The 13984-nt window shown below is 36.5% G+C and overlaps 1 protein-coding gene across 6 annotated transcripts; it reads left to right on the top strand.

Annotated features, from left to right (window-relative positions):
• The first annotated feature begins 4 nt into the window (after positions 1–4).
• Positions 5–13239, top strand: rab8b (RAB8B, member RAS oncogene family). Of its 6 annotated transcripts, XM_053641179.1 has the most exons (10): positions 5–176; positions 433–529; positions 1886–2170; positions 4115–4393; positions 7046–7106; positions 10174–10234; positions 10333–10410; positions 10679–10768; positions 11434–11550; positions 11669–13239. In XM_053641179.1, exons 4-10 carry the CDS (start codon positions 4270–4272, stop codon positions 11759–11761), a joined length of 624 nt encoding a protein of 207 aa, XP_053497154.1. In that variant the 5' UTR covers positions 5–176; positions 433–529; positions 1886–2170; positions 4115–4269; the 3' UTR covers positions 11762–13239. The 6 variants fall into 6 exon arrangements, with proteins under 6 accessions (XP_053497154.1, XP_053497153.1, XP_053497155.1 ...); XM_053641178.1 differs by lacking the exon at positions 1886–2170 and having other exon boundaries at positions 3101–4393; XM_053641180.1 differs by lacking the exon at positions 1886–2170.
• Positions 13240–13984: the final 745 nt, after the last annotated feature.

Here is a 13984-nt window from a genome sequence, read left to right on the forward strand (position 1 = left end):
CAGTTGGTTGTGTGACTGTACATCATTCCCTTCAAATGCTATTGAAGTTAGAAACGTGTATAACAATGTCGTATGTAACTTTAGAGACGGTCCCTTAATTTCCGCATTTCCGCGAATATCTAAAGTCCAACGTCAAACAAACTTTATTCCAGTGACTAACCCCGTCTTCATAAAGGGTAATTGTCATATCATCTGAGATTTAATGCTATTTTATCGGTCTATTAGTCAGAGCAGCATGATGAGTAAGGAATAAAACATGACAGTTGTGCTGTTATAGGAAAATAATCCACAGTCTGTCCTGAAGACTCTTGCATGGTGGAAAACTTTCTGGCCTGACACTAGAGAGTCCTTCCATGAAAGTTAAATAAACATATCCTAACATAAAACTTCACCATATTAACAATTATATGTTTTTCTTTGTTAATAATACAGTTGGTATACAATTGCGGCGTGCGATGGGTTGGTACCCTGTCCAGGGTGTCCACTGAGACAGACTCCAGGCTCCCTGAGACCCTGTGTAGGACAGGAGGTACAGAAAATGAATGGATGGATGGAATAACAGATTTGAATCTGTTTATTATTTGCCTTAGATTATGTAGATCAAGCAAACACCAACATCATTTTTGTTAAGCGGAACAACACACCCATAAATTTTTACTACTAGCATGTAGACTGATAGGGTATTTTGCACTGTAAAATCATCCTGCCTGTTTATTTTATATCAATAGGACAATCTGATGAGGTATTTTTCACTGTAAAATCATCCAGACATTTCCTAATCTTCGGCAAAGTTACACTGAATTATTTTACGTAGTCACAGATGTGAAGCAGAAACCCGCAGTAGGGTTTTTCAATGTGGAAGGATGGCTTAATAGATATAGTTATAATTTTGCGCTATGGTAGGAAAATCTGACAGGGTAGGTCAAATCGACAGGACACCGGCCCCGACAGAGCTGCTGTTACAGAAAATTAATCAACACCTTCTGACTAATCAGAATCGAGACATCAGCAATGCTGTTGTAGCTATAATATATTTTAGCATAGAGAGGTACATAAAGCAGCAAAATGTACTTAACATTCTTTAGTGTCACTGAAAGATCTAGATATTCTCCCTAATAGGAATCTAACCATAATGTTTATATCTAACCATCATTTAAAACATTAAAATAATATTTATGAAAGGATTTACATTTCCAGTGACGTTCAATACAATTCTAGTGAAGTATTGATATTATTATAACTGGCAACCTCAGGCACTATCACTTCCTCATGCACACGGATCCACGTGAAAATAAAAATAATCAGCCATCATCGCAAAGATAAAACCATAGATTTGAATATAGCTGTAAATAAATACATAAATACACAATGAAATAAAAAGCAAATAAAGCAAAATTTGTGACACTTTGAAGATGAAGGTGAAAAAGTTACTTTTTAAATAATTACGGCCCCGTATTCATAAAGACGCATTCATACACTGTTCAACACCGTAGGTTATGCACAACATAAATATTTGCATAGGCCTATTTGAAATGTTATTTTACCTCATTCCACAGCGGCTTTCACACCAGATGCATAACAAAAGTGTACATTATCTTATGTATGGAGGGGAAAAAACCGGCGAAAAAAACACAATAAATAATAATATAATTAAATAAACCAATAAATAAATTGATATATAAATCCACATATTCCTTCATAACTAGGCTAATATAGGCTATATAAAAAATTAAATGTGCGAGGAAAAACAAATAATGAAAATATATAAAAATGAACGATTGGGGAAATGCAAAAATGTTAAAGGAAATGCTAAACTGAAAGTTAACTTATTCCCCCTTAATCGTTCATTTATTTATGAATGTAGTTCTGTATTTATTTTCCTTAGCACAATATGCTAATGAGAGGAGGGACTGCACCTGTGACTGTATTCAATACAGTACCTATTGCACGGCCGTTGAAACAGTACGTACTAATCAGTATGCGAGTGTAGTATGAATACAATCCCGGGCATACTACAGCCGCCATGTTGGCATTGTCATGTGACTTTCGACGTCATCATAAACACGAAAATCTGGTCCATCAGAGTGAAGCAACTGCACTAACGGCAAAATGCACATCAGGAAAGTGAACTGGATTTGTAATGTAATGTGGACGGGGTTAACAGGCTAAGGTAAATTCGTTACCTTTAGCTTGGCCGGTTAATGCATGATCACAAAAAAGTTTCAAACGCTGTGACAACTGTTTTCTTGTTTAAACCTTCAACAAGTTAACAATTTATTCGTGTATTTTCAAACAACTGTTTAACCAAGGTTTAATACTTAAAACGAGCCGACGCGTTGTCTTTTTTTATGAGCTCGTCCGCAGCAGTCCCGTTGCATTATGGGAATTTTGATTAGTAGTGTCCATCAGACACATACTGCAAAGATGGCGTACTGCTTTTCTAATACGGTGCAGCCTAAGAATGGTCACAACATTAGGAGTAAATAACTGGATTAGGAAATGAACTCCAAAAACAAAAAAAAACAAAACAAAACATAAAACTGGGAATGTTAGCTCGTGCTTTTTTTTATAAAAATTATTATTATTTAAACGCTAATTTTAGTATTTACACACGCGGTTAACGTAAGGGTAGCTTGCTTAATAGCAAACAGGAAATCTTTAAGCTAAAGAATTTAGGTTAAATGAAATGTCACTAACCTTTATGCATTCTGCAAAAGCAGTTGGATTACTTTTAACGAAAATAGTATCAACTGCCACACATACAACGTTACTTACGGTACTACCATATTGATGATACTACCGTTTAAAAATTACAGTGGCATAGGCTATATTTTGAAGCTTTAGTATAATACTACGTAGCACCGGTATATCGTGCAACCCTAAGTTCCAAGAGTGCTCATATTTAGTATAACAGCACTGAGATATTTTCACTTTATTACTGTATCACTGTGCTTGTGTGTGTTCACTCCATAAAATTCAAAGACTAGCAATAGTTAGTTACACTGAAACTATGTGTTGCCATGGTAATCTGTATCAAGCTGTATCCAACTATGGCTGCAGGAGCCATTTACTCATTTTTGTTTGACTGGTATTTCTATAGTTGTGCGCCCTCTGCAGGTGAGGTGATGCCTTAAAAGCCCAGGTGTTGCTGGGTGAGGATATCCTGCTGGGATCGTTCAGACTTTAGACCTTCACCTTTGTTTGTGTGCTGGACTTTTGTGCAGTTTGTCATAATTGTTTGGCAAACATTGCACTTTTAAAACTTTATTTGTAGTTAAGAAGTTAATGAACAGCATGGAATTCAACTAAAACTTTGTGGACAATGGATTTATAAACAAAGGAAGAGTCAAAACACTCAGCAGATACAAGAACTGGACAGTTTGTTTAAGTGGCTTCTGTTGGAATTATTTTCACAGACAGAGCAAAATTAAACTAAAATATTTGGCAATATCTTGTCTAAAATGTCAGTTACTTGATCGATAAATTCTTGTTTATAGATCTGTTGTATAAAAGCAATATTACATAGGCCCATGTAATTAACATGGCACATTTGTTTTATAAGATCTTCCCAGTTAACAGCTATTGGTTCCCATAACATTCTGACATTTGTTTTCGCTTCCAGAAAGATCATGAGGAGCTTTTTTTTCTTTCTTTTGTTTTTCCAGGAAAGTGTTCTTTGCGTAAATATAATGTATTCCTGTAACGTTTTTGTTGCATATTTATGCATATATTAACATTCCTAGAACATTAGCTTTTGTTCACAAAAACAACAGTTGTATGAGAAGATGAAAGAACATTACTGAAATGTTCCCCCTAAGGTTAGATTGTAGTTATCTGAATAAAAATAAAAATAAAAATAGTATCTGAATCTTTGGCAGAAATCCCTTGTTTAATTGCAATACAACCACGATTGAATGTTTTAAAATTCCCTGCTGACTTTACATTCTCGAAACCTTATGAAATAGTTCCCAAAAAATAACGAAAGGGGAACCAAATGCTAACGTTAGGGAAATGTTCTTTGTTTGCTGGGTCCATAATATTAAAAAAAAAAAAAAAAAAAAAGATTATTGTGTAGAACGAGACTACATTTCTACAGCGACTTTTTTTCCTTTAGTTTTCTACTGCGACTATCCGCGCGCCATAGAAGGCCATTGACGTCAGATAGCGAAGCCCCGCCCCCTCATCCTGTCCTGTATGAATTAGTGTCAGTGGAATGGCCAAGACGCACACAGCGATCAGACATTCACAATAGGAGCTCCGGCGTAGCAAATGGCTAAAACCTACGATTACCTCTTCAAGCTCTTGCTCATAGGAGACAGCGGAGTTGGAAAGACGTGTCTTCTGTTCCGCTTCAGCGAGGACGCGTTCAACACCACCTTCATCTCTACAATCGGTCAGTTCACCGGCTCGTAACGGGTGGGAGGTGCACTATGGGGCTCGTTTAGCTTCTCACTTAGGGCGTTTTAAATCCAACATATGAACAAGGGTTTTTTTTTTGTATTATAATGTTTATTCTTATCTGCAGCTCATTTGAGCCTATGAGGAAACCGTTATTGTTAATCAGGGTAAACAGGAAGCTGGTTTATTCTATGTTAGAAAGGCCTCTAGATTCGTCTATTTTTTAATTTTTTTTTAAAGCACGCATGCTGGCATCTTCTGAAACATCTTGAGCAAGGAATGTAAATCCAAATGATGCACATGTGCAAACGATGAAACCTCCTTAAAAGGAGACCTATTTCTTTCTTTTTGGCAGCAGTTATGTGGCATGTTTTATAAATGAGAAGTAAGATGCTGGTTATGTTATTTACCTGCCAGCCTATTTGTTTTAATTCAGTGTGAGATCAACATACGCTTGAAATGATTACTGGGTATCAAGTAGAGCAATTGAGAATGATAGTAACATTTCAGTGCAGCTACAGCCCTGATCAGCATCCAGACAGAGCAGAAACTGAGTATTCAAACCTAAAAGACATGTTTTTATACAGGTTTTATACATGGTTGACTGCTACTGTGTGATATTCATTTTGGTCTTTGAGATATTTTCAGGTTTCTTTTTTCATCATTTGCAGTGATGTCTGCTTGTAGGTTTCCCATCTGATTAAGACATACCAATATTATCTGGCTTTGTCTGATCCAAGGTAAACTGTTTTATTCAGGATTTTCCTGAATCAAGCTTTTTTTAATTGCATAAAAAACTCATTGAATTGCTGTTAAGAACATGGCAAAAACACAAATGGGCACTGTTTAATTTGGCCCATTTTGTGCCCCTTGTGCATCTTAGATTGTTGACACATGTACAAATGTCAGATATTTCTCTGTATGTTCCAGATTTGTATTGCAAATTTATTGTATAATTAAAAACAAAAAGCTTATATTATTAACATTCAGCCTATTTTAAGATGAAATGTTTTTTTGTTTTAAGAATGTAAGCACAATACCATATATTATGCTCATAGGTCAGAGTTAACAACAATAGACTGCACATTTCATGGTAATGCATTGGTCATTCCAAGGCCTGTTGTGCTGGGAAAGGCCTTCTGTCCCACAGAATCAGGCCTGTCCTGGAACACAGACCACACTGTTAAAGCCACCTCTGGGCCTTGTGACATTCAGCTTGTTCACGCCTTCATTGTACAGACAATGCAGTAGGCAGAGGCGTGATGGGCAGCTACTTCCATGTGCCAGGAGGTGGTTGACCCCAGCTTTGGCCACACTGCAGGTTTCCCTGCTAAATCCCTCCAGAGCACAGGAGACATCCACCAGTGCTTCCTCTGACTCACTTGGTCTGTTTAGACTTTGCTTATCTTGTTCAGGTTATTTAAAATCCGATTGTAGCATATTTATGTTCATATATGTCTGAAATTATTATCTAAATGCAGTACGATTTTCCAGCAGTCAGATGCATAAATGTAACCAGCAAATGTACACTTCTTCATTTCTTTCAGCTAGTTTATCCAGTTTGTCGCTTTAGACTTCTCATAATAATAAACAAACAGCACTACTCATCTGCATGCCCGCTGTTTTCCGGTAAAAGGAAAGCCAGATAGAGCATTACCTAGCAAGCTACTTCCTCTGGGCGTCTCTTTTTTCAGAGTTTTGCTCTCAATCGACTTCTCATTTAAAAAAAAAAAAAAAAATTACAGACTGTTTGTTCATTGTATCACCTAAAACAGTCTTTGGCTGTTGCACTGTTATGTGAACTGTCTTATTCAAATCTTTGTTATTTTAAAATAAATAAATACATGAATTACATTGAATTTTCCTGACAGTTATATGAGTGACTTTTTCAGTGGGCTATATTAAGTCTGTTGCCTGTGATAAAGCTCGATTTAGCAGAGAGCTATAAGGGATTAAGACAGGGTCGGGGTTTCATGTCTGATGTTTTCAGGAAACTGTGGTTTAAAACAGGGTCTGGTAACCACCTTCTCTACTCCTACAACAGAAAGTTTCTATGAGTTGTTTGGTAAGAAAATCATCATAGTTGGAGATTCTGATTTGATCATAGACTCACATCTGAACAGCCTGGACTTTCCCACTCATCGAATGAGTCATTAAATAGGGTGTTATAGTACATGCGTGCACCTCAGGAAATGGCGTTGCCTCTTGACTTAACTGTTTATGGAAAGCAGCTTTTTTTTTTACCACACTGAAAATGTGAGCTGTTTCATATACAGAAAGTATCTGTTTATATTTTTGTATATTTGTATGTTTGGTTTTTTTTGTTCAACTTGAAAAAAATTGACAAAGTGGAAAATACAGAGTTTCTTTTCAGTTGTTCTGAGCCAACATTGCATTGTTGCGGATGTTCATCATGCAGATAAGTCAAACCATGAAGCTTCCTTATGTATCCATCAGTACGTTTCAGTTTGGCTTATCTTCAGAGAGCTTTACATTTGACTTTGTTAAGGTCACACATTAATTTTTCAGTATGACTATAAAAGCAAACATAGTTGGACACAGAAAATTTATTGTATGTCAATCATGAAAACTCCATTTAGTGTTTTTACCGTGCAGTGTATAAGTATTTCTTTTATTCTCATTTTAGGAATTGACTTCAAAATCAGGACTATAGAGTTAAATGGAAAGAAAATCAAACTCCAGATATGGTAAGCACTGAGGCTTTCACGTACACTTTTTATTAGCTGATTTTTGGTTTGTTACTTTGAACTGCATCTTGAAGACATTTTGTTACATTGCAGTCTGTAAATCAGTCCAACACACCTGGTCCAAGTGTATGTCCATATGAGCTTATTGTAGACAATAGTCTTCATGTAAAATAAGAGTCTTCATGTACAATAAGTTCTGCCTACACTGCTTCTAATGCCCTTTGTACACTGAGCTGACCACAAGCTTCAGAATCATGAAGGTTGATGCACACATCCATAGTTACTGTCCAAGGTTACTGAAATAACAACCTCCACATCATTATGTCTGTAAAAGTTCTTAATTAAGTCTTTAAACACTGGTGAGTAAAAGAAGTTGTTGACCACATTTAGTGATGAAAATTACCAGACTCTCTAGTGATTGGTAATGGCTTTAAAGAATACTTCCCAGTAGTTCCTGGGGGTCATACACTTACAATCAAAATTATTCAGCCCCATTGCAAATCAGGTTTATTGTCAAAACACAGATTTTCAGCTGTTTGCAATGAACAAATAAAACAAAAGCAATTGAAATAGTTCAACATTACTAATGCTTCAAGTGGTTTCCCCAAATTCAACTGATAATGCAATTTATAATGACTTCTCCAGTCTCAAAATTATTCAACCATCTTTAGTACTTATTTAGTAGAGCACCCTTTTGCTGTTATGACCACCTGCAAACAAGATACATAGCTTCTGGCAGCGTTCCTGTGGAATCTTAGCCCATTCCTCATGAGCAATGTCCTCCAGTTCAGTAATATTCTTGGGTTTGTGTGTTGCAACTGCCTTCTTTGAATCCCACCAGAGATTTTCTATGGGGTTCAAGTCAGGTGACTGTGATGGCCCTGTAGAATCTTCCAGGACTTCTTCTGCAACCAAGCCTTGGTGGAATTTGAGGTGTGCTTGGGATCATTGTCCAGTTGGAAGGTGCAATGACGCCCTAGCTTCAGCTTCCTCAGAGACGACATGATGTTTTCTCCTAGGATTTCCTGATACTTCAATGAATCCATATTGCCTTCCACATGCTGCAGGTTTCCAGTGCCGGAGGATGCAAAGCAGCCCCAGGGCATCACCGAGCCACCACCATGCTTGACTGTGGACAGTGTTCTTTCTTCATTATTGTTCCTCCAGACATACCATTGATCCATCGTGCCAGAAAGTTCCAGTTTTGTTTCATCACTACACAAAATAGAATCACAAAACTTCTATGGCTTATTTATATGATTTTGAGGCGACTTTTCTTGTGCTTTTGGGTCAGTAGTGGTGTACATCTTGGAGTTCTGGCAAGGAAACCTTCTGCGTTTAGTATGAGCCTTACTGTGCTCACTGAAACCTCAGTGCCTGTTGCCACCAGGTGTTGCTGCAGGTATTTTGCAGTCACTCGAGGGTTTTTCACAACTTGCCTTCTCAGAAATCTGGTTGCAGCCATTGATGGCTTCCTTTTTCTGCCCTGTCCAGGTATTTAATTCTTTTTCTGCCCCTAGTCAGTTCAGTTATTTCATGTGTTCCAGCTTAAGCACACCTGGTGTGACTAATGAAGCCCTTGATTAGTTGCATCAGGTGTGCTTCAGACAACACCTGTTTTGTATATTTGTGCTGTTGTGAGGGATTCTATTCAGGGGGTTGAATAATTTTGAAACTGGAGAAGTCATTATAAATTGCATTTTCAGTTGAATTTGGGGAAACCAATTGAAGCATTTGTTGTGTTTAAGTATTTCAATTGTTTTTGTTTGATTTGTTCATTGCAGACAGCTGAAAGTCTGTAGATTTTGACAATAAACCTGATTTGCAGTGGGGGTTGAATAATTTTGATGGCAAAATGTCTGTTTCTACCACAGTGTTGGTGAATAGATTCTGATTGGTCATAAGGTGTTGATTTAATTTTCTACAATAGCAGCTTTGACAGTAGTTCCAGCTGCAAGGCTTATTCTACTATGCAATGTCAACATACCAACCTGCACAGGAACAAATATGGAAGACACTCCACATAACCAGATTAAAAACGTGTGTAATTGTTGATATGGTGATGTTTTTTGTAAGGAGAAGTTTAGTTAGTATTTTTAGGAGTCTTCAGTGTCATCACTTTGTAACATTCAGAGGCCCAGCTAATACAGGAGTGTCTTCACCACAGAGGATTTTGTGCATTTTTGACAAGCTGCATTTTTGTCATATTAACCTCAAGAGAAAAAAAGGCGAGTTTTTATAGCTGCTGTAATGTAGGTGATAAGAGGAACTAACTTGTCTTGCAGATGTTCCACAACATTAAACATAACTGTAATTGAATAAAAACCAAGTATGAGGTGTCATTCTTTAATTAATAAGAATGGTATAAGAGGGATAAAACACTTCAGGACATGCATTTTATGTAAGGAATAAAGATATGACAGGCCATGCTGTAACAGGAAAATCTACCTATAACAGCATGGCCCAAAGTATGTTATTCCTCTTATACTACAATGATTTTCAACCTTTATTCATGTATCAATACATGATAATGTAGTTATTATAGTTTATATAATTTTTATGGTTACATTTACATAGTTACAAATCAAGTTAGTACCTGTTACCACTTACATTTGAACAGCTAAAGACAGCCTTTCCCTCACCAGCCTCTTAATTAATAAGACAGAATGCAGCTTGTCATGTAACACTACAGGTAGCTTATATCATAAATCTACCATAAAGTCAACAACAAAAAACACTTCATTCATTAATCAGAATGACTGTATGTACATGACAACAAGTCATCAACCTTAAATTTCCTAATGGTGTCAGCAGCCTGCCAGAGAAATGATGTCAGGAAACAGGCTGGTCTTCCTGTTGGGGGTCACAGTGCTTATAAGCCTGGCCCAGATCTTCACTGACTAATGTGAAGGATATGCACACAATAGTGCAGTGAATAGTGTGTCTGATCTGTTTACAGGATGTGTACATTGGAAACAGTAGGATTGGGAAGGGTGGGCCTCTCTCAATAAAATGTCTGGTCCATGATGTACTGATTTGAAATGTATGCACTGTGTTCTGGTTATAGGGACACAGCAGGACAGGAGAGATTTAGGACCATCACTACGGCATATTACAGAGGAGCAATGGTGAGTCCATACCTTCATTCCCATCACACCGTTAAAATACAGATATGTAAATATGAAGTGTAAATCTGTCCTATTTTTTGTCTCTGTCTCTCTGCCAGGGCATTATGTTAGTATATGATATCACTAGTGAAAAGTCCTTTGAAAACATCAAGAACTGGATTCGCAATATTGAGGAGGTGAGTTTTGGGAGCCACCATGACATAAAGCAACGTAGCAACAAGATGTGTACAAATTATGAAACTTGGCACATTTGCGCACATTATATATATATATATATATATATATATATATATATATATATATATATATATATATAAAATATATTTATCTGATATTTTTTTAATTAATGACTACAATCAAGTTATGAACAGGACAATATTGTCTCAGTCTTTTCATGATCTGTGAGTTGAATTTGTTGTGCTACACACTTAATGCTCTCTCTAGCATGCATCGTCAGATGTAGAGCGGATGATCCTTGGAAATAAATGTGACATGAACGACAAGAGACAGGTGTCTAAGGAGAGAGGGGAGAAGGTACAGCTTTTCATGCTTGTTATTACATTTTATTCTTGTTCACTGAAAAAGGCTATAATGACTAGATAACGTGGATAGAGTGTCTTATTATGCACTGATTTTTCATTTAAAGCAATTTTTCCATTTTTGATATGATATCAATATCAGAGCTCTGAGACTATCTACATTACTCAAGAGATTTATTTGAATATTTCAGCATACAGCACAGCCAACAAGGCTATGTCTTAAACCACATACTATCATTCTGAGTAAAAATCTGCTTCACTACATGAAGCCATTAGCAAACCCAACACTGACTAAAAATGGCAAGTGAAAATAAGCCATCACAGCTGCAAAGTGGCAATAACACTCCTTTCGTTTGTTTCCCAAAGACAAAAACCTTCATGATAGGGGTTAAAGTTCATTTTCAGCAATCCTGTAACTGCTTTGCCTAAAAAAGTAGTTTTGCCCGATCTAATCAGATAGTGATCTGATAGTGTTTCAGGCAGAAATTTGGCTCTGATAATGATATCTTTTCCTTAATATTAATATCACAAAATCACAATTTACGCTTTTCTTGTGTGCTTTAATCTTTTTTTTTTCACAAATGGGTAAATGTTCTTATTTCTTATGTGCTATGCTTTCCATGCTTACAATATTGTATTGTTGTTTATGTTGTCTTCTAGTTGGCAATAGATTATGGAATCAAGTTTTTAGAAACCAGTGCAAAAACTAGCATCAATGTGGAAGAGGCGTTTTTCACTCTAGCGAGAGACATTATGGCCAGACTCAACAGAAAAATGGTGAGCCATGCCATGAACTACACAGCTGTAACTTTGAGCATAAAATTACAGTACATTACTGACTTAATAGCATTGTCATTCTTGTAGAGTGATCCCTTCTCTTCATGTCTTTTACTAGAATGATGGCAGCAATACAGATGGTGGAGCACCAATTAAGATCACAGAGAAACGTTCCAAGAAGCACAGCTTATTCAGATGCACACTCATATAATGGACTCCAGTGAGTGGAATGCATCTATGGACTTAATCTCTCTAGCTGCAGAATCAGCTGGTATGGAAGGTCATGTGAGCCTCTACAGAGAAGTGTGCACTCAAGTTCTTAATGAACAAGGAGATTCCTGTTCATATAGACCAACCAGCAAGTTGGCAAAAAGGATACTGGAGGGGTTCGAAGTACCTAGTTTGTGAAATGTCTTGTTATTTCTTTTGGCCTTTTTGTGATAATCACAGCACATGTTTGGGTTTGACTGTCTTTTTTTTGTAATATCAAAGCTTGAATGATTCTTTTTATAGAGCTTTTATTCATATTTTATAAAGCTTTTATAAGCATAACATAACAGTGTTATACTGCCATTACACATTACAATTATGGGCAGATGATTATCTCTAAAATCTGTAGTATGACTAAATTGTGTATAATTTAAAGGGCACATTTAAAGATTTAAATGGATTTGGAATTGGAACAGATTTTATATATAATGGAAAATGTCTCTGGGTTTGTCTCACAGGCACATAACCATGTATAGCACTGACAGATCCTGCACACCACACAGTGTGGAGACTCAAATATAGAACATGACAGCTGAAGAGCATGATGGGTAAAAGTACGCGTGTACAGTCTGTCCATGTGTCTGTAAAGCAGCAGCAGCAAATCAAATCCGAGACATGACATATATAGCACACGTTAGGCCAGGGGTCCCAGCTGTGGTAATGTCTATTTGAAAGTCCAACACAGCTAGCTGATTTTCTTGTTGAAAGACACCTAATTGAACTTATCAGCCAATGGACAGGTTTAGTCAGTGTATGAAAGGGGTGAAATCACTAAACTGTGCTGGACTTTGGTCCTACGTGATAGGAAGGGTGGCATTATTTAAATGTATCTCTGGTTAATTAATTAATCTTAAAAAAAATAGCTTGTGTGACTGATTTGGCGAAGGTTTGCATGTTTGATATTGACCTCTGAGGAATTATTTAAAATATCTGTATATGAATGTATAGGACAGCCACTAATGCATGCTTTTATTGTTGTATGTATAATGTGCTATTAATTTTACATGTTGGCATTCTTGCTGCTATGTATATTAACAACATACCATCTATTCTTATTGCTGTTTGTTAAAAGCCCAAAGTACTTTTGGTTTACACATGCCATAACCTGTGATCTCTATTACTAGTAGCTCTTTGAAGGAAAATACAATTATCAAATAGACAGTTATGTGTTGCAGCGTGTGCTGTGTGTCTGTTTGTGTTTGGGTGAATTCATGTCAGTATCTATGTGTTCTGTACCCAGTTACATGGCATAAGTAGCATTTATTTCACTGGTGCCAATGCTCTTAATGTAGTTGAAATTTGAGGGTGAGTGTCTGCAAATAGAATCGAAGTGTTTCAGTTGCACTAATGTTTCAGAAGATGGAAAGTTTCAAAAATAGTCTGACTGATTGAGTCAGCAATAAAAAGTTCTTGCTAAGATTTTTGTTTCCTCTTTCCAGCTCAAGAATTGAGGCCTTGAAAATGTCTGTAAATCAGTCAGTGTTTTACTCTCTCAGAAACTGCAGTAGCAACTCTGCTTTAGCGCTTACCATCAAATACAAGCAAATGTAGCATTATTATTCCAGTATTGGTGTTCAGATGGGACCATTGTAATCAGTCTCATCATAGGCCATACATATTTGCAGCTGTCTTCTAAATCATTTTTTGTGATTGTTCACAATGTACTACCATCTATCAGTTCAGAAAGGAAATGTTTCTTAAACAGCCTGTTCATCCGGTAGGCAAATGATTGCTTAAAAAAAGAGAGTGTATCCTCTAATTTCTAGTGTGATTTTTAGTCAGTGTGAAACTTTTTGTACCACGCATAACCAAAGTAAAATTGCATAGCATTATGGTGCATGTGTGCTTTTTGTTCCTTGATCTAACATGCAACTGGAACTATTTTCCTGTAATACACGTACTCGACACTAGAGAGCGCTGTCATACTTTTTGAGATCAGCTGTACAAAAGCTCTTTTGTCCACACCATGTTCAGGAAGATGAGTATTAAAATTTTGAATGTTCTGAAATTTTGCACAAATATACATGAATCATGTAGTTCCATAACTTTAAATGTAAAGGGACAATAAGAACAGTTTTCCATTATAACAACATTAATATTAACATTATCAAATATTAATAACACTTAATATTATGAATATCTGTTAACAAATCTGTGGTTGTTA

Source organism: Ictalurus furcatus, chromosome 14 (assembly GCF_023375685.1).
Source record: "Ictalurus furcatus strain D&B chromosome 14, Billie_1.0, whole genome shotgun sequence".
NCBI lineage: Eukaryota > Metazoa > Chordata > Actinopteri > Siluriformes > Ictaluridae > Ictalurus > Ictalurus furcatus.

Excerpts from the sequence above, each read along its gene's own strand:
- rab8b (XM_053641179.1), top strand. The coding sequence starts at position 4,270 with ATGGCTAAAACCTACGATTACCTCTTCAAGCTCTTGCTCATAGGAGAC. Across the intron at positions 10,411-10,678 it reads GGATTCGCAATATTGAGGAG|CATGCATCGTCAGATGTAGA; the intron begins GTGAGTTTTGGG and ends TGCTCTCTCTAG. Across the intron at positions 10,769-11,433 it reads CTAAGGAGAGAGGGGAGAAG|TTGGCAATAGATTATGGAAT; the intron begins GTACAGCTTTTC and ends GTTGTCTTCTAG.